General features: G+C 36.1%; 1 protein-coding gene across 1 annotated transcript in view; it reads left to right on the top strand.

Annotated features, from left to right (window-relative positions):
• The window catches only part of rps6kc1 (ribosomal protein S6 kinase B1), a 94843-nt gene that overhangs the window by 29264 nt on the left and 39901 nt on the right, over positions 1-25678 (top strand). Inside the window, exons 8-11 of the mRNA XM_088626225.1 lie at positions 6227-6351; positions 8721-8813; positions 17185-17232; positions 20722-20854. Of these exons, the coding sequence (XP_088482351.1) occupies positions 6227-6351; positions 8721-8813; positions 17185-17232; positions 20722-20854 (399 nt within the window). The remainder of the gene's footprint in view (positions 1-6226; positions 6352-8720; positions 8814-17184; positions 17233-20721; positions 20855-25678) is intronic.

The following is a 25678-nucleotide window of genomic DNA, read 5'->3' on the forward strand; positions in this document are numbered from 1 at the left end:
AAATTATGTTTGGCATTGTTCAGTAGTCATATACATTTATTCAACAAAACAATGAGAAACACAAAACTTTGAAAAAGTTTCAACTTAACTTCATTAACATCTTACTTCTTACTGAATTGTCTTTCACTCTTAAATTTCAAGAACAAAATCTTCTTTAACACAAAAATAAAACTCAAAATATTGTTCAGAGTTAAATATAAAAAGTTAAATAAAACAGGATTCAAATAAGTTCAAAGTTAAAAATAAACTTCACATAAGTCACTTGAAATCCAACTGTGAACTAAGAACAGCAGCAAGTACTGTAAATGTTTCGATTGACTGTAGGGTTTGCTAACGTGATCTGTGGTGATAAATAATAAACATGTAGATTATATCTCTCTCGGCTGCAGTATCATTTAACCGGGTTATCACCGTAGTCTATTCTGATCGTATTTTTATTTTACGAGATGAGCTATATATGACGGCAGCTCACAAGACAAGCTATGTATGAATAGGTTTACAGGGTGAGCTATTTGTTTTTAGGCTAAACATTTTTACGTAACCCAATCGATGAAACACTAAGGCAGGGCGAGCTGCTGGTTGTTAAATAAACAATTTTTCAAAGTAACCCATATTTATTTCTAATAGGAGGACAAACTTTATCTCTTTTCTTGTATAGTTCTTTGAAAAGACCATCCATACGGAGAGGGTTAAGCAAACCGAAAATATGCTGCACTAGCATATTAAGTTGACCTGCAACTTTGCTAACTTTAGGCTAATAGACAAATGAGTGGGAGCTTGTGGTATTTTGCCATTGCTAAATACTTCTTATTATTCAGAAACCTATTCTAATTACTTGTATAATTTGATAGGATATGGTGAGCTTCAGTGATTTTGGTAAGGGTAACTCATTCTGATAAACTACTCTTGACCGTTCGAACTATGGGTAGCTCATCCTGAGTGAGTAGCTCAGTTTGTCCGAATATCGCCCATGCTACCGAACGCCATGCATTTGCTCAAGCATGCACGTTGTACTGCCATGGAATGCTAAATCAATTTATCTTTTATTTTAAGAAAATGTTCCCACACTGCTTCTTTTTGAACTTTCTGCCATTATTGTTTTTTTTTTCCTTCAACCTGTTTTATAGTTACGATGCTACAGCAGCATTGCTGCCCTCTTCAAGTCATTACCTCACTGGAGGTTGGAGGCCCATTTGAAAATGTAAACAAAAAATCGTCAACGGAAATATTTGTCGACAATTTTTTGTCGATATTGTCGACAATATTGAATAATTGTTTCAGCCCTCCTTCGTAATAACAAAAAAAAGTTTTAATGGTTCAAAATAAATTCATCCCTGAACAGTGAAGTCTCTCTTTTGCAAATAAGGGACTAGATGATTTAATGGACATAATAATAAAAAAAGAATCCCTCATAAAAGCGATTCTTAAATGAAAAAACACAGGAATCCACAGCAGTGTATTAACATGGATTGAAATATGCTCAAGGAACAGGAAATGTTGTGTCATTATAAGAAATGGTGTATCTCAGGGGTCCATTTTAGTAACACTGATTTTCCTGATTTACAGTATTGGCAAACTAGCTTGCATACAGCTGATTCATAAATTGGGGAATGGCAAACAGATATAGCAGCAGGGGAATTATAAGAGACTTAGAAAGTCATGGATTGGTCAAGCACAATACAAATGTCATCTAAGACTAACAAGTGCAATGTAATCCTCAATGCTATTATGAATTATTCTTAAGTATAACAGTGCATTTCTAAAAGGCTATTCTAGCTTTAAAAAGAGTTCAAAGATGAACAACCTGAATTATTCCTTGTCTTGGGGATTGTCATAAAGTGAGAAGTTAAGGGAGATACATCTTTTACTTTGAATAAGGGAGACTGAAAGAGCATTTGATTTTAGTATATAATGTGGATCTAATGGGCATAGATAAGGCTACCCCTAGGTCAGTATTTCATACCTGGTAGCAAGGAATGCTGGGATACAATTGGAGACTAAATGGAAATTCATTTATGAGGTATAATAGGACACAAAAGGACATGGCTTTCTCGAACAGACTTTCCAACCTGGTCGTTGTGCCCTACACTATGGGCTCTTTTAAATTTAAATTTTATTTAGCAATAAATTGCCAAACGAGGCAATTCATCTCATATTGTTGATATTAGTGTACTATTATCATATGACACATCAATTTATCGTTAATTCAAATGGCTTACATTACTTTCGCAGCACAGTGGGAATCTCTGAGCAGAGTCAAACTATGATATGTTTAAAAGTCTTTGGAGTCATTTTCCCAGGAGAAGATTTTTAAAACTGGTTTCCATTTTTCTTTAATGTTGTATATGTATACATATTTATATTAATTTAGATCATTAGTAAATAACTAATGAGAGGAGGCCATTGTAGTCCATGGTAACTTGTTTGATAATAGCTATTCAAGGATCTCATCCAGCCATTTATTGCAGTTTCTAATAACCTGGCAGGATAGCTTTCTCCAAACTCCCACAACCCTCATTCCTTCTGTTCTCAGATTTAAGATGGCACTGCCATTTAATTTTAACTTATATTCATTTATTTTACTTGGCTGATCCTTTTATCCACTTTTACAACTTACATTTGTACCACTTTATACAGCTGGGTATTTTTCTGGAGCAATTTGGTTAAAGAATCTGGCTTAAATGTATAATAGCAGAGTTTACCTGAGATTTGAACCCGCAACCTTCTAATTACAAGTCCAAAGACCCACAGCTTCACACTGCTGTACGTGTGTCCTCAATTTTGTGCTTTACTGTACATTATGAAAAAGCCTAGTTTTTACTCCTCCTATGTTGGTATCATCTGCAAACCTGACTAGTTTGCTAGCTGTATTAAGCCAATGTAACACTACAGGACTAGACACGACTTCTAGTTGGTAAATTCCTTACCAAATGTAATTTATGAAACCCTCTTAAAAGTAACTTTCGAAAACCCTCTGAAAATCTACATATTCCTTACCTTATACTTTGTGTGTCCATTACAGCTGTCGCTTGTTCAAAGAATCAATTTGATGACTTTGCTATGCCAGACCTGCAGTAACTTTTCAGTTTTGGATCAATTTTGAACTAAATCTTAAACTGGGCTGTTTTAGTTCTAATGTATCAGGTAACCAAGCTTTAACAAAGCTGCGCTTCAGCTAGATGTTAGCAGTCCTGTCCTTTACTGTAAAAAACGTTTACTGTTTTTTCCCCATAATTAACAAATGGAGGAATTCTCTAATTTATATTTCATACTTGAAAACTCATATTTGAATGACTGCTAATTTTGATCATATTTAAATAAACCATGTTTAAAGAAACACATCTTGGTGCTGCTAATGGATGTTAGAATTCAGTTTTATTTATTTTTAAATCAGCCCTTTAGACAGAAGGATGCAAATGACTGATCAGCGAATACTGAAGGAAGGCCACTTTCGATCGGTTTAACAAGCATTTGCAATGAAAAATAATGCATCTAAATACATACTTTTGAAATAACCAAATAACCACTTACATGTTACATGAAGCATCATCCAACAAATAATCATTTGCTTAGAAAAAATGTGTTATAATTACAGTTGACGAAGCATAGTCTCCATATAAAATGCATTAGTTTGGCTTGACACATTAATTACCTGTTTTTGCAGATGTTTTCCTGTATTGTTGTGCAAACAGTTTACCGAATAATTACAGGAAAGTGAGACGAAAATAAAATAAGTGGGAGGTTTCTTGCCGCTGTACTTTCATTCATGCAGATCGGTATGAGATGCAGCTGCAGCCCTGCAAATGGATGGGAACGAGGGACAAGCCCATCAAGGTTGTCATTAAGACTGTTTTTTTCTTTATTTTGGTCCGAGCAATATGTTTATTAGGGTTTCAAATCGCATTTTTGTTTTGGAAAATGAAGCGAATAAAGCTTTGCATTCAAGCATCACAAAGGCCGTAATCGGGTAGATAAAGAAATAACACATTATAAATTTCAAAGGAGAATGTGGTCTTGTAGCAAAATAGCAGCATCCATTCAGTGATCACAATGTTTCAGAGATGTATCTATATTATTATTTATTTTCAAGAGATCTTAATTGTAGAACAGGCTGCCTGCTCTTTGTTTGTGGAGGTTCGCTTGAGCTGCTAATCCTTGAGTGTTTTTGTATTACTCTTCACAAAGGATGTAAACCAAAAAGTGTAGAATATGCCTTTTCACCTTTGTCTATTTTTTAGATAAGACCCCCAAATTTTTATTACACATGCTGAAAAAAAAGGAAATCATTATTTAACTGGCACCCAGTAGCTGGTACAGGTGTGCTTAGCCATAGACAATGGAAGAGCATGTTCTCAACTTTGAATTAAAATCAGACACTCTCTTGACAGAAGTGTTTTTTCAGATTGATTTACAAATCTGAAAAGGCGATGCGTTTGCAGTACTGTACATACACCAAAGCGTAGTGGTTAACATTTATGATGAAACAGATCCTCATCATAATCAAGCTAGACAAGTGTCATTTTTATTTAGAAAATGTCTGGATTGGAGCATATATAGAAGTACAGTATCTGAGATGTAATATCTTGTATCTGAATGTGTATAAGATTCTTTTAACCACCTGGGAAAATGAATAATATTTTAGATTTGTGCCAATTGTTCATAAATTAGCATGATACACTAAAGTAGTCAAGCAAGCTTGTCTGTGTAACAGCATTACCATAATACATGGTTCAGCATTTAAGTATTTCTTGTATGCATATATACAAGACACAAAACATAAGGGGCAACACTGGTAGCTACAAGGAAATGTATTTAGGACTAAGAGCAAATTATACATACAAACAAAGGGTGGTAAGTATCGAGAGCAAGCTGCCAAACCACATTGTTGACATCAGTTCCCTTGAAACCTCCAAGAGCTGAATGTGATTCTTGGCTTAACACGTTATTGTAGCCGAATGAACGCGATAGCTTGAATGGCCACTTCTGGATTATAACCTTCCTATGTTACGGTTTTTCAATTTTCTTGTTTTCAAACCTTCATCTATGGCCAGTATTTGCATACAAACAAATATGATCAAATTAAGATTTCACAGTAAGGCATGTCATTCTGTTTTGCATCATCTCAAATCTTCACAGCATATTGTGTCTCTTCTGTGGTTTTCACTGTTGACTTTAACACAGTCTGGAGCCAGCTCAGCTACTGTTGACTGTAAATAGGAGGGATAAAAAGGATGCTACAAAACTCAGCTGGTTCAGTCAGTTGTTGTTGTGCAAGTTATCCACTGTAGATGGAGCAAATGAAATTAATTGCAGTTAATGAAAATAGAGAATTAGGATCTGAATTTAAGTAATCTGTAAATTTTAAGAGAGTACGTATAGTAGCTAGTTGTTCTTATATGATTTTCTAATTGTGCCTTCTCTGCTGCTGATTAAGACTAACAGAATTGCTTATTATTTCTGAAAGTTTCTCAAATAAAATCTTAGCGTGCCATAACCATAGCCTTGGCTTTTCATTTAAAAGCAACATATACTGTCCCAATGACATTTGGTGTTAGAGTTATTTTGTAGCTGAGCGTTTCACAAAAGGCTTCTATTACGTGGCAGCTGAGTCTGCTGCTCTTAAAGGTTTGTTGGGAATAAGGCGAGGGGCTTGATCTATCCAGTACTTGAATTTACAAAGCCTGAAATGGTTCAGCTGCTACAAAATTGATTTATTTTCCTGTAATTGAAAATTGGTATCTTTACCAATAGATTTAGATAGACTTAAATTCTGAACAAAGCATGTTTTGTTTTAATTTTTGTAAGAGAAATGATGAAATTTATAGCTGCAGTTATGTAAGTTTATCATCATCCACAGCATTATTTTTCTGTGCTGCAGCTCTGGGTTTCCGATTCTGTCCTGAACAGGCAGCGAAGGAGGAATTCTGCAGCTGCAAAGCATTCCTGAAACAGGCATTATAAGTAGCTTCCCAGCACAGTGGGCCTTTTCTTCCATTAGTGCAATCAGGTGCTGACTGCCATCCATTGCCTTCCAGTGTTCCCTTTTTCTTTCCCCTTATTGAAGGAATCATTCCGGCTTTGGTGCTTTCATAGTTACTGGCTGCTTGTTGGTTTGCTGCACAGCCGGCCAGATTTCTCAGTCCGCGTGGCTTGTGTGGGAATCCATTTACAGAGCAAAAGCTCAGCGTTGCCATGTGCTCTGACCGAAGTCCTTATACCGCTCCAGGTGAGCCCAGCCCCACCCGGCGGGAAGCTGTGAAGAAGAGAACGGCAGAATACCTGATGCGTGCGGAACAAATATCCAGTCTGTATCTGAAAGCGACGGGGGACAACGACTCCGTACAGTCTGAGGTTTGAGTTTCTCTCATTTTATTAGCCCCGGTTCCTCTCTTTGGTTTGTATGAATCTTGGGAGAAATATTTCTTGCACTTTTCTTGCATTTCTTACTTTAAAATCCCTTTTGAAGAACTTTAGAGCCCTTTAAAAAAGCTTGCTCTTTAATTGAAAGCAATATCTTTTAGTGTGCGTCAGCCTTGTTGATGCTAATAAAGCAAAAGATTAGATTTAATTCAAATCTAGTTCAGTGTACAGTATTTGAATGTCCGTTTTATGTCTTCAGTCCATCAGTCTGTCCAGGTCCACCATTACCTTACAAAAATATTTTTATGTGCAGTAAGTGTAATTTTGGAAGTTACTGTACAAAATGGATGGACAAAGTTAGCAATAATACAGGTTCAAGTAGTTGTCTGGTGTTATTCAGTTGTTAAACTAGTATGAGGAAGAGATATTTCAAAAAGGTAAATAACTAGACCCTCCCACAGGACAGGAAATACTAAGTGGGGTCACATGACTTCATGTGAATAGTTCGATGTTAGGGAATTGCTTAAAAGAAATAATTATTGCACAGCACTGCAAACACAAAATGTTTAACACTCAAATATTATGCTAATTACAACAATTAAAATTTGCTAATTGGAGTGAGTTCTAAAGCCTAACATTATCCACCCCAGTAAACTTATTTTATAAAGGTAAGTAAGACTGCTTCCATCAAATTACTGATTCTCCACAGGTATGCCTGTCCTCTAAATTCATGCCAAGAATGAGAAAACCTTCAGTCCCTAATGAAAATGCATCCAAAAAGCAATTCTCTGCCTGTAGAATTTAAAAAAAGGAAGCTCCACAAAATGGAAAAAAAACAGCTTCTACTTTTAGGATAGGCCTGACTAGTTAAGAAGAAATCAGTGGTGAAGATGAAGAGAAAGACAGTTGAGGATGCATTGAAGCTTTACAGTTTACCTGTCCTGCTAAGTGTTATCTGCTTTCTTTTTTGGGTTGGGTTCAGGGGAAATTCTAGCCTTATAAATTGTCCAGCTATCTGGTCTCCACTAGTTTTTAGTTATCTGTTCAAACACCCTTAAACAGCTGTATACAGTATCTACTGAGCAGCCAGGATTACAATAAGAGAGATGATAAAATGGAGAAGCATTGATGAAAGATCACAGTTTGTAAAACAGTTTTATTGATTTTATATGATTTGTCAATTTCTTACGAACTGACAGGATTATTGTAAATTGAGTAAAAATGAACTGCTTTCACATTGACCAGATTCTTCGGTATGAATCTAAACATTTCTCTGAGTCCTTTTATTGTTTCAGTTGTAATGTTCTCTTTTTATTTACTGATATAAAATCTATATATAATAATTGCAGTATTGCCATAATCTGGTTAAAGTATTGAGTTGGGAGTGAAAGCAGCTATTGTTTCATGGAAAAGCCAACTGTTCTTTTGATATTACTATACCTGATCTGCCACTTGGTCATGATATTCTGAGACATGGACCTATGTACATCAGCGTTAAAGGCTGTCCTCATTAGGATCTGGCACATGAAGTTTAACTGAGTGCTTCTGTATTTTTTTCTTCAGTATGGTGCAATACCGCAGTGTGGACATTCTGTATTAGGTTTTATCTAATACCATTTATCTTATGTCTTTCATAAGATATTGCTGCTCTGGAATCAGTCCAGAGAAGAACAACCGGATAATCCAAGGCTTAACTGAATGTCCTACAAACAGGTTGTGAAGAGAACAGGAGGCACTTCTTAACGCAAAGTTTTATGGCTGTAAGAAAAAAGCTTCCCAGTCATTTTGTTGAGGCTGATACCTTGGCTTCTTTCAATAAATGGCTGGATGGGATTCTAGTTCAGTTAGCTACTTACTACCACACAGGCTAGATGAGCTTGCATGAATATGAAATACAAAATCATGATGTTTGGTTTGTAATTGAGGATTGGTTTGGGGTGGGGGGGGGGTAACAAGATTCATATTCTATGCAATTAAATGTTTTTTTTTTCAAAAAGCACAATGATAAAATGTCTTCATTTTAGAACAATGCTTAGTTATTTTACAGCGTTGTTAAAATACATGCAGTAGTGTTATTTATAAAATATGTGTAGTAATCCAGGCCATTTTATTTCTTAAAAGAAGGAGTTGGTGGTAATAAAATGGATTTAGAATCCCTTGGTAAAATTATAATATGGTTTAAATTTAAATAAACAAAAGCAAAAACAAAACTGTAAAAAAAGCTGCCCAGCCTTAACCTTTTATCTCTGCCTTGATTTATGATAAATATAGTTCTTCTTCAGTCTGGCATTTGCTGCGGCAGGCTATCTTCCTTCAAGTGGCTTTGTGATTGATGTTTAATCTTTGATATCTTCCATTAGCCTCCAGGGCTGCTAAGTTCAAGGCCCTCTTGGAACCTGAGGAGTCCTGCGGAGGAGCTGAAGGTCTTCAGGGTCCTTGGGGTGATTGACAAGGTAATTCTTGAGCAGCTCTTGGAGAGTTCAGTCACAAATCAGCCTCATGCTGGCTGTCTGTCTTTGAAGTGGCGGATCTTTAGGATATGAAACAAAAGCAAAAGGATTGAAATGCATCTGCTTTTAGGGAGAAAAGGGGAGGGGGCAAGATGAGCACCCACCAAAATAGACAAAAGAAGCCTTTAATCTAAGCACGTCTTGTAAGGTCATGCAAAGTTTGTGAGCTTAAAAGGTCAGGCCAAAGGTTATATCGATTTAAATTTTTTTTTAAGTGTCCTATGTTTTATTGCAGCTCATTCAAAACTGTAACAAATGCACAAGGTTGGTTTCATGATTAAAAAGATAAATCATTTAAATAAGGAATTTTTAAAATATTTTTCAAAATTGTTTTATATAAAATAACTACAATGCATATGCCTTTTTTTTCTAAGAGCGTGACTGTCTTGAATGGCACAGATGTGAAAGAAAAGTGAAAATGTTTTGGAGTATAGAATATGCATTGTAGACTAGACAAAAACGAGACCCAGACTCAGATGTTATAAAATATCGTATTAACTAGAAAATCTGTTTTTTTTTCCCCCCATGATTAATTTTTTGCTTTTTTGTTTTGGGAGGGGAAAAACAACATCTTTTTAATTGCAGTCATTTTATGTTTGGGTGTTTAACAACGAATACTGTATTTGAGCACATTTCTGTTCTTTGGATTGCCATACAAGTAGTGAATATTTGAATGTTTCATCCAAAATGAAAACTATTAGCTATTAGATGAATAATGCTATTAAAATAATTGTATAAAATTACAATAAGAATGACTAATAGTCTTATAATAATCTTAACAGTGGTTTGGCACTCAAGCAATGTCATTAAAAAACAAATATAACAGTACTAAGTAAAATGTGAAAAATATTGTCTTCCTATTTTAAGGAAACGATTACTTGAGATAATGTGATTCCTTTACCTAAACAGTAATCACAGTAATCTTTCTTTTTTACCTTCTGGTGTATAGGCTTGTACTTCATTTTAACTCTTGTTGAAAAGTATGAAACAGCACAAATTCTCTTTAACTGTTTCATAGTCATGTAAAGGTTTCAGATTGACGTCTGCTGTTTATGAAACTGATACCAACTCTTGTTGTCTTTACAAAGCCCGGTATGTAAAGGCAGATCCTGACTGAAATTCAGGGTCAACCCTAAAATTTAAAGCGTTTGTGGTTTCTGTCATGGTTTCAAGCAGAAATCTGCCACCCAGAAATATCCATCTGTCTCTGAGGATATGCTCCAAGTTGCAGCATCTCCAACAATACAAAGATGAAGGAATGGGTAGGAATGCAGTGCTGTAGTCTCAGTACCAGTCATTTTCACCTATCTTATTGTATAGTAAGTGATTATGGTAGTATTCATTAAATGCAAGAGTGAATTTCTTTATGAATCTTTTTAAATAATTATTTTTTGGTATTGGTTTAACATTCTGAAAGCATAATAAGCTCTGTTCTATAGAATATGAATGGGCTAAAGCAGTATAAAAGAAATCACATTTTTGTCAGCTTCTTTTAGTGTCATTTAACTTTTTTGTTTAATCATTGGTGTGCCTTTCTCTGTTTTAAATAAGATGGTCACATTTTTGCTTTGTTGATAGCTGTTAGTAAGTGCTGCTTTTTAAATAGTTTCAGATGTTGCAACAATTATAAATGTTAATCAAATAGCAGCACAAACTTTGACTTTTAGAGGCAACATTATCCCTCTGTAGTTATGAACAGTGCTATTTTCTTTTTAACCTATTGCCATTCTGCGTGTATTAAATTTAGGGATTTTTTTATACAAATGTGGTATTGATAGTCGAAATAATAAATTCCTTTATTGTAAGTTTGTTAATGCCACTTTTTTCACCTTCAGGCTGGGATATTTGTTCTGCCATCTGTCTCCTTTCCTTTCTCAAGGGATATTCTTGATGTTACATGTCAGTCCGCAGCTTCATGTTAAAATAATTTGAACTAAATATTTTCACCCTTTTCAAAACGCAGTGTCGGGAAGTGCTTTCTTGTACAGTCCCTAGAAGTAACAGAACCCCCCAGAAAAATGTTGAAGGTGAGATAACCCTATAACTATGAAAACAATTCCCATTGGATCAATACGATTGCTTTGTAACTCAAGTATCCAGTCCAGTAAAGACTGTACTAGCGATTTTACAGCATCTGTAAAAGCAATCTGCTGTTCTGCTTTTTAAGTTGCCTGTGAAAGATGCCCAGAGCGATTGCACTGAGTACAGTGCACTGTCCACACTCCTCGTCTTCCCCGCCTTTACAGCACACCCCGTTGCTCCAATTTCAGCTGCTGGTGTCTCTGGCGACCTTGGTGATTCTGTGTGAGGGAACTCTAAAGGGTCACCAGGTTTTCTTCTGGTGGCTGGCAGGTACCCGCCTCTGGGCCTGCAGTTTGCCTTCTGCTGACTTCTGCGGGACTCCTTCATTCTGTTCACTCAGGGCTTTGATGCATATGTTCTGAAGGTGGCCACTGTGACTTTGGACTGCAGCAGATGGCAGACCTTCAGGCTTCCACTGGCCAAACTGGTGTTCATTTCCTAACTTCATGTTTGATGAAGACTCAGCAGTGCAGAAGAGCGTCTTCTGCTAGGAAGGAACAGACAGATGAAATTAACCGGTGCGGTGCTGGATTTAACTCGGGCCGCTGAGTTATTCCCCAGCCACTTAAGGCACCAGCAGATGCTCAGGCCTTCAGGCTGGCCCACCAAGACTGGCCTTTTGCGTTGTTATTGTTGAAGCAATTTGGGAGCAATAGATTAGATTAACAAATTAGTGAGTGACAGATTAGTGATTTATGACTCTAAAGTTAAGAGAATAAGAAGAAGCCCATGAAGATTTCCTTGCTGTTCATCATATTACTTGTAGTAGCAGAGGTACTGTAGCAATGTTCTGTTTATTTTCATATTGAATAACAGACAAGTTATTTATTGTGCATAATGAGTCATGTTAAGTTTATAATAGCAGTGGCAAGAATGGAAATATTGTATTCATTTATTTTATTAAATTAATTTTTATCAAATAAAAATCCGTTTCCAACTTCTTTCAATATTTTGAAGATTTTCACAATACTTGTGATATAGCAATTGAGAAGGTATTTTGATGGGGCATTTAAAGACTGCCTATTCATATACTTTATCTGATAGAAACTAGGAGCAGTTTCAAATTAAAAGTTAATTGCTTCATCAAACAGTAGCTTTGTTGTTATGAGTTGTCATCGTTGTTGGCAGCACAGGGCATATCACTTAAAATTACTGATTTTGACATGCCCTATGCAGGAAGTAGAAATTTTTCTTCCTTTGTCAAATGATCTCAGATGGCCATTTATACAGTGTATCTGTATCCAAGTTATTTGTATTTGTCAAAGAATGTTTGAGAAAGCTTAGCCTGAATGTTCCTTATTTTTAAATATACATTTGTATTGATTATTACAGAACTGACAATATTTTTATGACAGAAGAGGTCAAAAAACAAATTAAGGCACATTTATACTTCCCTGCTTGGTTGCCATTCTCAGTTTGGAACAAAGTGTATTTTTTGTTTTCGTTTTGCTTTTTGTGGGTTGGGGAACAAATACACTTAAAGTATGTCATAGATGATCACAGGTTATTCTTATTGATTTATTGTAGATAAATAACTTCACAGTAAATCATTTAGACTGCGATATCAAAGAATGGCAACATTAACTTGCCATTCCTAGGGAGGTAATTGAAATAAATACATGGAAGACAGACAAAGAAGAAAAGATAAAAAGGAAGGGGGGGCATCATTCTCTTTCTCCAAGGCTTGAGCCATGTCACAGATGCATGTTCTTATCAGTCTTGGAACCGGCTAGGTCATTTGGGCATTATGTGGAAGAGAGCATGCTATTCTGTTTATTTAAATTTAGGAAATTCTGATGTCCTTTATTGCGAAATCCTTAGTATTAAAACATTCTCTACTACAGTGTATTAATGATGCATTGAGAGAATAGGGAAAAGGAAGATTTAGTCTTGCATAGGACTCGGTTTGTTCCCCCTTTCACATGTTTTAAGTATTTTGTTGTGTTCTTGGATTAAAGGCATAGAATCCCCAATTTTCTAGTTTCTACTAAGATTCTAGATCCCATTGATTGTACATTGTGCTACATTGTAACCATTGCATAGTTGTGTTATTGTTAGTATTAATGTTTGCTTGTTTTGTCTAAGTTACAGCCTTAATATTTACTGAATATTTACAGCTGAACTGGAGAATAAAATAAAACAGTTTTATGTAATACCAGATTCTTTCCTCCCCTCCTGCTCTTTTGTAACAATATAGTAATATAATCGTAGACTGAATTATTTTTTTACCTCTAAACTACCTTTTACTTGTGCATTCTCTTCTTTAGCTGAAGCAGAATCACTAAACGCAGTTGTGAGTTGGTCTGTCGTTCGTTACTTTAATTTATTTTAAGTACTTCAGTAGCATGGAATGAAGCAAAATCATTTAGAGGAAGGTTTCAGGACAAGGTAGAAGTGATGAGATTTAATCAGGACAAGTGTAATGTGTTCTGCCAGTTTGTCCTTGAAATGAAAGGGAGAATAAAAGACTTTGGTGATTCCTTCAGGGATTGTGTCTCCTTCATGACTTAAAAAGGCAAGGAAGTTTTTCTCTCTCTCCTAGGTAATTACAGACATTCTCAAACATGCTTGCAGGTACTAGCCAGCTGTACTGACTGCATTAACTGTGGTATCAGATGACTTGGCAGGGGAGGCAGACACGTTTTTCTTAAAGTTCCTCCTTGCCGGCCTGCAAGAGATAACTAAATGGGATTGTCAAACAGATGGAAAGCTTTCACTGGCCTGATGTTTGTGTTCTAATTATATTAGTGCCGGCCCTGCTTGGCTCGTCAATGAATGTTTATCCAGGGGCCGATTTATAATCATTTAGCCAACACCTGTTTGGGAAAAAACAGGGGTCAGGGGCCATGCTAGAAAAAAAGACAGTCACATATGTTCTGTACTATAGTGTCTCTTTGTGAGGAACCGCTCCATGAGGGGAAAATTAAAGAATTTCTAATGTTTCAGTGTAGTGTGAAGATGACACGAACTTTGCCGTTGCTGGTTCAATCTTTTACTAATAGAGGTACAGTATCACCCCTCTATTAGTTTTGTACTCTGCTTGAGACCAAAAGGAAATGTTAAAATATTTCAGAACCCAGTTTAAATCTATACTTTAAAATCATATGTAACTGGTTATGTTTATGCTACAAATTGCTGTTTTATTGAAGACTCAGTAGTGTTTCATGCTTTAAAAGTAGGTATTGATTTTTATTTTCTTAAATTGCCTTATTTTTTGTCCTCATTTCTATAAACTGAGGTGTTTTTTATTTTGTGGTGTTTTTATCTACCTTTGTGTATTAGAATTAAAATAGTGTCAGCTTCATGGAGGCAGAATGTGATTTTTTCATATAGTAAAGGGTTTTGGAAGTATGGAACAACTTACCCAGTCAATACCCCGGCTTCTTTATAGAACCGTGGCTGAGATCCTTGAATCAGTTAGCTGCCAACTGCCAAGCAGGCTGGGTGGGCCTCATGACTTCCTCTCATTTGTAAGTTTTCTTATATTCTATTAGAATATAGATATAGTGGTATTCATCTACTGCAAATATTGTATCTTCATAAAAGACTGTGCAGAGGTCTGAAATAGTTTGTGAATCCCCACTATCATTATTGGAATTGATAACCCTGATACCCTTGTTTAATTAAAACCAAACCACATATTTACTGTTTCAGTATGTTTTGAGATGCTGTGGTGTGTGAAGTAGAAAAAATGAATTAAGAATCAGCGTATACGTAATAATAAGTAAAACCCTATATTATCTAGCACAGTTAAGGGGGTAATGAGAAACCGATGATTGCATCGTGGGTAACAAGCAAGGACTGAGTTTGGGCAGCCTTGTGCTATATAATGGTCAGAAATGTTGTGTGTTGAAACACATCATGCTATGATCAAAAGAGAGGACCTTAGAAAAAGACAAGTTAATTCTCATCAGTCTGTAGAGGATTACAAAATGTGTTTTTAAATTTTGGGGGGCTGCGTCCATACACTATCAGATAGTCTACTGATGAAGCATATTCAGGATCTGGATGATTCTACTCAGATCCTGCCAAGATCTCCTCAAGAGCAGCCTGGGGATTTATCCAGAAAATCTCAAAGTACTCCAGGAGCACCTGGACAATCCCCAAGACTACGGGAAAAATGTTCTCTGGACTGATGAGTCAAGTGGTTATAAATATTTTGCTTAAAAGGAAACCAAATACTTTTAAACACCAATTTAATTGTATACTTTTTAAATCATATGTAACTGGTTAGTTTTACACCTGGTTAAATGTTTTTCACAAAATTGAATTGAGTGCAAGGCAAACTTTGGGAAGGTAAAAATTGTTTTGGGGATGACCAAATTCAATTTGAAATACTGTTTGCTAAAAGTACGTTTCACATCCAAACATTCGTCTTTCAGACATCATTGACATCACCTTTCAAGAAAAGGGTGCATCTGTCTTTATATTTTACTGCGATAAGAGTGGACAGCCTCCAACAGCGCCTCCTGTGGGCAGTTCTTTTTTCTTTTTATTGTAGACCTCTAGGTTTTTACTTGAGTACTGTGGTGGCTTCCAGCAACTGAAAGGTCAAAATCTAAATACATCCGTTTGAAGCAGCCCTGCTGCTGTGCCTGTAGCATCAAGAACGCAGGAAGGGGATTTTTCTTAAGATACAGAAGCTGACATTGATGATGAAAGAAGTTATTTGCTTTTGTTGATCTGATCTGGGCTTCTTCAGTGGAGAAAATTACTGAATGACCTCCTGAGCAACATGGTTAAAGGTAACAAGGCCATGAACTGTAAAATGAAAAAAAAGAAAACTTTTATATTTCAGATCTTCACAATGTCCACTTTTCACCTTTTAGAGCTCATGATTACTTTTGTAAAATGGCACAAATATTCTACATGAGCATGTTAGTAGTTTTACATTTGAACATAACAACAAAATGCTAAACCTGTATTTTTATTAATTTACATATACCACTTTATCAGTTTAGGCGACAACCTTATTAAGGGAGTTTTTGTATTTGCAAGTGATAGGTCTGATGGCTTGTAGTATTATGCTCTTCAATTGCGCTACCTCAATGTCTGGTTTGAGCTGTGATTTGAGCAGAGAGCTAATTAAAGATGGGCTCAAAATCAAATGAAGTGTTCGATAATTGGTAAGGGATGTGGTGATTAGGTCAGTTGTTTTCAGCATATTTTAAATAGTGGCTTGCTAGACAGTCTTCATTTTTAGCCAAATGAAAATTCTAGTATGCTTCCTTAGGTTGATAAGGTGTGTTAAAGCCTTGTGATGTTTCCATGAGATAAATTACACATTTGGATGAGATTTTCAAAATCTAGAAATAAAATAACAACACAAATACATCAAAAATATTTAACAATCTTTAATTTAACATGTATAGTAAGACTTAGGAGAGATAAACATTTAAAAATTGTATTTTGGTTTCAAAGTTGTTACTTCAACATTTACTGAGTAGCAGTGAAATTGATGATGTTTTGTAAGGTTTTGGTCTGTTCTCTTGATGTCTGACAAATCTACAGAGCAGCACTTTAAGAACAGCTTACTGCATTTTGGAGTTCTGTCATCTAATTCATAGTGTAGTGCACATGTATTAAATTATCTTGCTGTTTGTTTATGGAATTTTACACATAAATTAATTGAATGCTTATTTTGTCAGAGCATGTTTAATTAAACTTAAATATTTAATATTTCTTAGATCTGCTTTAGGTTCTTTAGGTTCATTTTGTGAATATTAAGGATGTTCAACTTCTTTCTAGTTAGGTTGGCATGATGGAATTAAATGTTGGTATATACTGTTTGGCATTCTGCAGTCTATGTAGTTTTTGAAGATTGCTATCACTAAGTGTCCCTCTGACTTTGTTATACATGCCAAAGTGTTTATTTTCTATATCTTCAGTGAATTACGTCTGTTGTATTAAAGGTATTTAACGTTTTTGTTCCTCTTGACGTTTTGAGAGTTTTCACTGACAGTGGGGTTTGACTTCACATGTGCAGAAGAAACTGTTCGTTCTGCAGCACAACTGTATGTCTACTCCAAACCACATAAATAACGTTTCAAATGCATCACTCTTAAGTTTATGCCTTACATTTTATTGACTTGCATTGTTTATTTGTGATTTCAAAATGATAAACCTTTCATTTTGTGTTCTCCTTACCCCTTTGTGTAAATGTACTGAGCTACATAGTCAAGCACTTAGGGACTGCGCTGTTTGCTTTCTCATGACTCTTTTTTATCTTCAGGTGCTGCTGGTTATAGATAAAAGGACACAGGAGACATTCATTTTGAAAGTAAGTGACAGAAACGGTGACTGTTGTATATATAAATCACTGGTGCAAATAAAATTTTCATACAGTGCAAAATTTGTTCCCTTCCAATGACATCCCTTTTTGTGCTTTACAAATGATGTGTTACGTGTTTACATGAGTGAATGTTTAACTTATTTTATAGATGAAAGAAGTTAAATGTTAGCACAGATCTCAAAGAAAAATCAAAGCCTAAAATGCACATGCACTATGTTTATGTGCTTAAGTATTCACACCTTTTACTAAGGCAAGCATAAATAAATTCAGATGCTCCAAATTACTTTGACAAATCACATAATAAGTTGAGTGGCCTCTGTCAGTGTGAGGACAGAATAAATACACCAGTCCCTTAATCAAGTAGTGAATTTCTACCATGAAGACTAAGGCACTTTAAAATCAAATCATCAATAAAATTGTAGAAAGGTGTAGGTCAGGAGAGGAGTATAAAAATCTAAAAGCCACTGAACTTCCTGTTGTGCATCAAGAAGTGGAAGATGGAGGTGGATGGCTTATCATGCCATCCTGGCATTGCCTAGATCTGAATTCCTCTCCAGGTGCTTCGAGTTAGGCAAGGATGAAACTATATGCAACTGTGTAACATACCATTGTTAGTTAGATATGGAACTCAAAGACTAATGGTGACTTTGAAAGAGCTATGGAGTTCATGGCTGAAATGAGAGGAAGATGTGATGTCCCAGTTGCTCCATAAAGCTGGCCTATAAGAGAGGCAGACCTTTGCAAATCCTGCATGATATTTGCAATAAAACATTTATGTGATTATGCAAATGTGGCAACCTATTTTGATGGTCAAATGAGACAAAATTGTAATATTTTGGTGTAAATGCAAACTTTGTTTGATGCAGATCCAACACTGCATCACCCAGTTAGCACCACCCCTACTGTCAAGGGTAGTGATAGAATTATGTTATGGGGTTCGTTCTCATCAGCAGACACTGGGAAGCTTGTCAAGATCAAGGGAAATAGATGGTACAAAATATAGGCAAATCTTAGAGAAACACCTCATTCAGTCTACTAAAGACCAAAAATGGAAAGAAAAATCATTTTGTACAAAACAGTGACCCAAATCTGAGCGATCTCAATCTGATACACAATCTTTGGTAAGACTTGACGATTGCTGTCCACCAATTTGATAGAGATTGAGCAAGTTTGCACGGAAGAATAGATGAAAACTTCACCATCCAATTTCCATGCAGTCCAAAGTAAATAGAGACTTATAGCAAAAAAAACTCTCAAGCTGTAATTGCCGACAAACATTTTTCTACAAAGTACTGTCTCAGGGGGTGAATAGTTATGCCATTAACATTTTAGGTTTATTATTTTTATTTGCAGTTTATCCTGACTTTTAACTTTTTCACCCATGAAAAGCGTTCAGTTTTAGCATTCAGATTTTGATTACAGTTGTTTACTTTGAATAAAAATTGCATACCCATTTGTAATTGAACTAAATGAGAGGTTATTGGAAGGGAGCGAATACTTTTGCATGACACTAAATGTGATCCAAGGATAATGGGTGAGAAAATGGATAAAATGTTTGTAATTATATGTAACAGCAGCTAAACATATTGACATTTTTTCTATTTTTTATTAATTTTAATAGAGAGATATGTGATGCTGGGAACAGAATTGTGGTCAATGTAATTTTTAAAATATTTTTAAATGGTTGTAAATTTGTGGAATGAATCTAGTAAAAATGAAAATTATGTAAGGTTCTCATTTTTATTTCCTTTAAAAATTACACCCAGTATTTTTTTTATTTACTTTTCTTCACAAATTTAAAGTCCCTCAGTATGATAAAGCATTTAGTCTTATCTCTCCATTCACTACAACATACCAAAGCATGTCATGGGAAGCCTGGTTCCAGAGGTTCAAATCTCAGGACTGCTCAGCTGAGACAGGCTTCTCAACATGGCTAAAACTCTAAAACATGCTTGGCTTGCCTTGCACATACTGTAGCGGGCTACCTCTGCTTATCCCTGCTCCCATCCTGTCCGTTTACGTTTGAAACCTCTGTATTATCTGTGCTTCCTTAACCCTGAATTAAGATGCCAGATTTTTCATATCTTTTTCACACGTAAGATATGCAGTATACATGCAACACACATTTTATGGATTTAAGTTACCCACATTGCTGTTAATGTTACTAATAAACCATGTGAATTAAAATTTCTGATGCGTTTAAAGTTAGCTTGTTGAAACGGGTAATTTATTTAGTTGGAAACAATAATGACATTGAAATTGTCTGCAAAATTCAAAATGTCATGTGATGTGCAAGACCTAAGTAAAATATGCTGTATGTTTAGTGGCACATTGGTTTATTTTTCTGATATAAAGCTATATGTATTAGATGTAAATGAAGATGTGTCTATGCACAATATATACACATTTTGTATGTGTGGCATTTAATAATGTATTTTAAAATAATAAACAGGGAATTGTTTTTCAAAGCTTAGTTCTATTTGGCATAATATCAAATCATGATTTTGTCTGTGACAGCCTTACTTCAAAATAATCTGCATTGCCAGTACTGTTACTCAGAGTGCACACTGCCTTTAATTTGTGATCGGTCCCTCTGATTAGAATACATTTGTAAAAAGGCTTGGTTCCATCTTCCTTCATTTGTTACTTAACATCCAAAGTATAGTGATAGACTTTTCTTTGAGACATTTTTCTTCTCCTTAACAAAATTGGGTTTAAACAAAGAGAAATAGCATGTGTCATCCGAGTTTTTTTTCTTTTTATTGAACAGCCTATTCAAACATAATCACTGCAGTGTCCATGAAAATTATATCAGGACTGCAAAAAAATAAAAGACTTAGCCCCGCTTAAAATATTGTGGTAAAATGGCAGAAATCAGTTATAAAAAGGATTCGAATTAGCCTGTTAAATGAGTACATCACTTCTTGATGTACATCATTTAGAGACTGAAATAATACATTTGCACAACTGCATGCATGGATTGGTGTTTGTGTTCGCTGCAGATGTAGTGTAGGTTATGTACAGAATAGCAATAACCAACACATCTCATGATAAAGTCATACGGATGCCCTTTTCCCCCTCTCGCTAGAGCAGTAGTTAAAACAATAAAACTGTGACCTTTAATGGCCTTGGATCTTCCTCTCCTTAAACTTTGCAATTTAACAAGGTCTTTGTGCAGAAAGGTCGCAGGAAAATAACAGCAAGTGCCATCCTGATGACTTAGTTTGAGAAATACTCTAATAAAAACATTGACCCATGTAATTGATTTTAATGGCAGCTTTGTGCCATCTTCTGTACGCTGGATACCCGCCAGATGCCATCAGCGGGGCCTCGGGGGACTGGGGGCATGGTGCAGCAGATGAGTGGTTTCTCTGAAGTCGAGAGTAACAAGAATAGATTAGTTTGGTTGATAAACACAGAGCGCAGCATGCACCAAAGGCAACTGAGGGTACAACTGACCTTTTTGTTCTCTGTCAGGGTCTGAGGAAAAGTAGCGAGTGCGGCAGGAACAAAAAGACCATCATCCCCCGCTGTGTGCCCAACATGGTGCGTCTGCACAAGTACATCATCTCTGAGGATTCCATTTTCCTTGTACTGCAGCACGCAGAAGGTCTGTCAGTTGTTTTAAGCACTGTTTTATTTTTTTTATCCTATTATTCCATGGTCGTTAGGGGTTGTTTGATCCGGTGGGGTTTAGTTACACCTCTGTTATTGAAGGAATAGGGACTGACTTTTATTTATTGGCTTCTCTCCTGATACTTCCAGAATCTTGGCAGCTTTTAGCCAAAGGGGCTGGCAGCCTACCTTGAAATGTGCTCCTAATTTAAGTGTTTCATACTGCTTTTTTAATTTATTATTGTTTTTTGTTCCATTACACCTGGTAAACTTACTAAAACGCACTTCAATACATACAGGGCAAATGAAGGGTAAAGGCTGTAGGAGTATGTCAAAATGCTGCAGTTAAAGGTACCGATGATTTATTTTAAATCTGGTAAATGACTTATGATAAATTAGGCCTTGTAAGTGGAAAAATGTTAAAATCCTGAACTATTTATACCTTCTAAAAACTGTAATTTTGCTCAGTTCTAGTTTTTAACATAAACAGTTTCAAAGTGATATTAGCTGGCAGCATGATGGAAATCTAGGGCATTAAGATTCTAAAAATGGTCTATTGTTTTTTTTCCCCCATATAATCATGTAGAGTAATGCAGAAGTGCCTCACGCTAAACAGAAACACGTAATAGAAGACTAGAGCCGTATGACAGTGGAAAGTGGAAGTGGTCCTAGGTTGTGACTTTAAATACTCGTTTCATAGATGGAAACACAGATGCACTCCTGGCATTTTACCCTTCCTCTGAGGGTAACCCTAGGTAACCATAGTGTTTAATGGGGCTAGGGCAGCAACAGAAAGGTTTTCATTAACCACTGCCTGGCAATTGAGAACCTTCATCACAAAACTTCATCAGTGAATGGAGGGCATTTTCCCAGCTCAAACAGTGACCTAGCATTGTCTTATTTTTTTCTTCTCTATCTCTTTAAAAGATATTTTGTATTTTAAGTTTGAAAGTGCCGTTTTTAAATTGCCCCCATTGTTAATTATGCGCCTGATGTTCATTTACTTAGAATAAACCAATAAGTATGGAACCTTTAATACCCAGCTGATAAATGAATGTGTTTGTGCCACACTGGAAAATAACAGCTGGCCTCATTACAAAACCTTACAGTCTTTTCTTGCATGTGAGGCGCTGGATTAAGGTTTCGGTGAGTGCAAGCAGAACAATACGCTTTGCGGTGAAACTGTGCTTAATTGTTTTAATTTACTGCATCAACAGCACAGAGGCAATAGGGGGGAAAAACAATGCCAGACTATCTGACAGAAGTGGTTTCTTTCTGCAGAAGTGCTGCAGTGTTATTTTCAGTTTTCCTTATTCCAGGCTAATGGCTCTTTATTGCTGCCCTTCACACAGCCAGATGTTGCAGAAGAATGCATTGTGTCACAGGTCATTATTTTCTACAGCAGGTGATGCTGCAGGTCATTATTAGCAACAACACATGGGGTTCTTATTATATGCTGTGAGAACGAGTGTGTATTTCAACACCCTAATTAGAAGTCAGGTATGTGTTGATAAGATTTCTTGCAAGAATACCTACACTGTGCTGTGCAGTGATTCATCTGGAAGATGGAATCAAGGGCATAAAAGCCCTGGCACAAGCAAAATGGTGATCTGATCCTTTCTTCTCCGTTAGAATCCCTGCACATTAACACGCGAGTGGAACGTCAGTATCTTGCATTGTTTTCCTCGTGCAGATCAGCTTACTATTTTTTTCAAAACTAGTTAAAAATAAAAACAGAAGTGCAGATGTTAGATAAAGTAAATGTGCATGTACATATTGCAAACGGGAACCATAAGGTTTTAAAAATGAGATTAAGAATGCTGTGTAAATTAGCCTCCCTGATGTCTGTGGGGTTGGATTTCGAAGAGTGTAGGGGCTTTAAGGCTGGATTTGTGATCACCAAAGCACCTCCAAATGGAGGAATGTAAAGTAGACACGGATCTAAGGAACCTAGAATACTGGGCACTGGTAAATCATTGGAATGAGGAATGACTTATTCCAGGCTGAGCATTTACTAACCTCGCTCAGATTACATATGTCATGTTTTAGCTCTCAAGCACCATTAGAATGATTTTATTATTTTTGTCACTCCCAGGTGGTTGATTTAGGAAATCAGGTGCGAAAACTTTTGGTAATTTTTTTTATCTAACTCTTGTACAATGTTTGCCATTTTCCATTCTTTACCGGGATACATTTTGGACGCAACTGGAAAAAGTAACTGTAAAAGTTTATTACAACACAAAATACTGGGCACTGGTAAATCATTGGAATGAGGAATGACTTATTCCAGGCTGAGCATTTACTAACCTCGCTCAGATTACATATGTCATGTTTTAGCTCTCAAGCACCATTAGAATGATTTTATTATTTTTGTCACTCCCAGGTGGTTGATTTAGGAAATCAGGTGCGAAAACTTTTGGTAATTTTTTTTATCTAACTCTTGTACAATGTTTGCCATTTTCCATTCTTTACCGGGATACATTTTGGACGCAACTGGAAAAAGTAACTGTAAAAGTTTATTACAACACAAAATAATTTATTTTACTTGTTGCTTGAGCAGATACAAAATATTAAAAATAGCTCTTGATTTGTTTCTGTAGGCACTCAAAAATTACACTTCAATATAAAATCCAAACTCCCATTGCATTTAGGCTTTTTGAAACCGCACCAGTGCACAACTGGCATGCTGTAGTACTGCTGATTTAGGATTAGTCAACCAGGGTTTTCTGGGATTTAGGTGAAACAGAGACCACTGTGATTTGATTGGGCACTTTCAGACTTGCAGTATCATCACCAAGAGAAAATGTCACTCCTTCAGTCAGTTCTATCACAGTCACAGTAGTTTATTTGTATCTATTTGTAGTTTATATTGCATATCAAATAGATCAGCAGCTAAGTGAATCTAAAGTCTGTTCATTATGTTCTTCAAGGAACCTGGAGTTTGGGCATCAACCACCACATTGGGATACTTATTCCAGATACCCACAGCTTTTAAGAACTTTTTCGTGTCCCTAGTCTAAAATAATTCCCTTTTAGTTTCCAATTGTATTCAGGTATAACTTTTATGCTTAACCCACTGAAGCTCAGCAGTGTGAGCCTGGCCATTAGCTAGATGGGAGACCTCCTGGGTAAACCTAAGGTTGCTGCTGGTAGAGGTGTTTGTGGGGCCAGCAGGGGACGCTCGCCCTGAGGTCTGTGTGGGTCCTAATGCCCCAGTATAGTGACGGGGACACTGTACTGTAAAAAGGCATCGTCGGATGTGACATAAAACCAAGGTCCTGACTCTCTGTGGTCGTTAAAAATCCCAGGGTGTTTCTCAAAAAGAGTAGGTGTGTTACCCAGGCATCCTTGTCAAATTTACAATTGGCCCTTACCGATCATGGCCTCCTAATAATCCCCATTTCTGAATTGGTTTCATCTCTATGTTCTCCTCTTTACTAATAGCTGATGTATGGTGAGTTTACTGTGCGCACTTTGGCTGCTGTCGCATCATCCAGCTGCTCATTGGTGGTGGTGGAGGGGAGTTCCCATTACCTGTAAAGCGCTTTGAGTTTAGCATACAGAAAAGTGCTATATAAGTGTAAGCAATTACACAGGAATTATGTGTTATGAATTTGTTCCCTGGGTTGGTCCTACTTATACTACACTTGAGAATTTTATGTACCTTGACCAAGAACTAAATAAAAGCCTTAAATCTACTACATACTGTACAACAATCTCATAAAAACAGGAATTATTCTTTGTACTCTTTAATGACTACTTTGTCATTAAAAGTCCTATGCCACTATGCATAAAAATAAGGGTGTTAGCTCCAGTGTCCTTACTTAATTGAGCCCCAGCTTGCACCAATCTGGCCTACTTAATTTTCTCCCTTAATTCAGTTGGTGAAGCATTTTATTCTGTATTATCTGTGAGAAGTGGGCCTGCTGACGTGCTGCATGTTACCGATGTAGATGATGCTGTACAGTCCTGGATGAAGTGGGTTAGATTAAAGCAATTTCTGTTTGTGGTAAAACGTGGAGTATAAATGTAAGGAACTTGGTAAGTACATAGAACAGTTTTCATTAATACTCCCTTATATGCATAGCTTCCTGCAGCTCATAATCACCTGTATGTACAGTATACTTAAGGTTTGGAGTTTTCTTAAGCAGATCATTTTCTAGATTTTCATTTTTAATTACTTTTCAGAATGTTTGAGCATTCGTTTTTCACTTGGAAGTTGTGTGTTACAATGTTTAAAGGATTTGAGGCAGTTAGGCCACGAAATGTGTTACTTTGGGAAGGGTGTGGAGACATTCTATAGGCACTGTAATTTTAGTATGATTTCAAAGCAGCTAATATGACTTGAATGCCTACTCTGGGCAGGGCCTTACTCCAGTCAGTCTTAAAATGCAATTGTATACAGTAGGTATGCAAACAATATGTACTGTGCATGTATTTTTTCAAAGGCAGCTGCAAGGCATTTTAAGAAGTAGGCTTAAGATTAGATTTGGGTGTGAGGTTATTTAGATTTTATTCATATTATTTTAGAATATTAAGAGGGATTCCAACAAGGGACAAAATATTCTTTGCTAACACAAGGATTGCCTGTAGCTGGTATAGGTATAACTTGATGTTTAAAGACTAAAACTAGTGAGAGGGTCAGCAAAATTATTTTGTCTTTATACTGTCTTCAATATACAGTTTAATATTTCTTTCTTCCTTGATTTACTGTTTGGGAATAAGATCCATTATAAATTATAATTAAGATACTGGTCTGGAGACTACACTTGTAATAATATTTAATAATAGAGTCATTTTAATGCAAGTCAATACAACT

The sequence above is a fragment of the Lepisosteus platostomus genome, chromosome 3 (assembly GCF_059453375.1).
Source record: "Lepisosteus platostomus isolate fLepPlt1 chromosome 3, fLepPlt1.hap1, whole genome shotgun sequence".
In the NCBI taxonomy this organism is placed as follows: domain Eukaryota; kingdom Metazoa; phylum Chordata; class Actinopteri; order Semionotiformes; family Lepisosteidae; genus Lepisosteus; species Lepisosteus platostomus.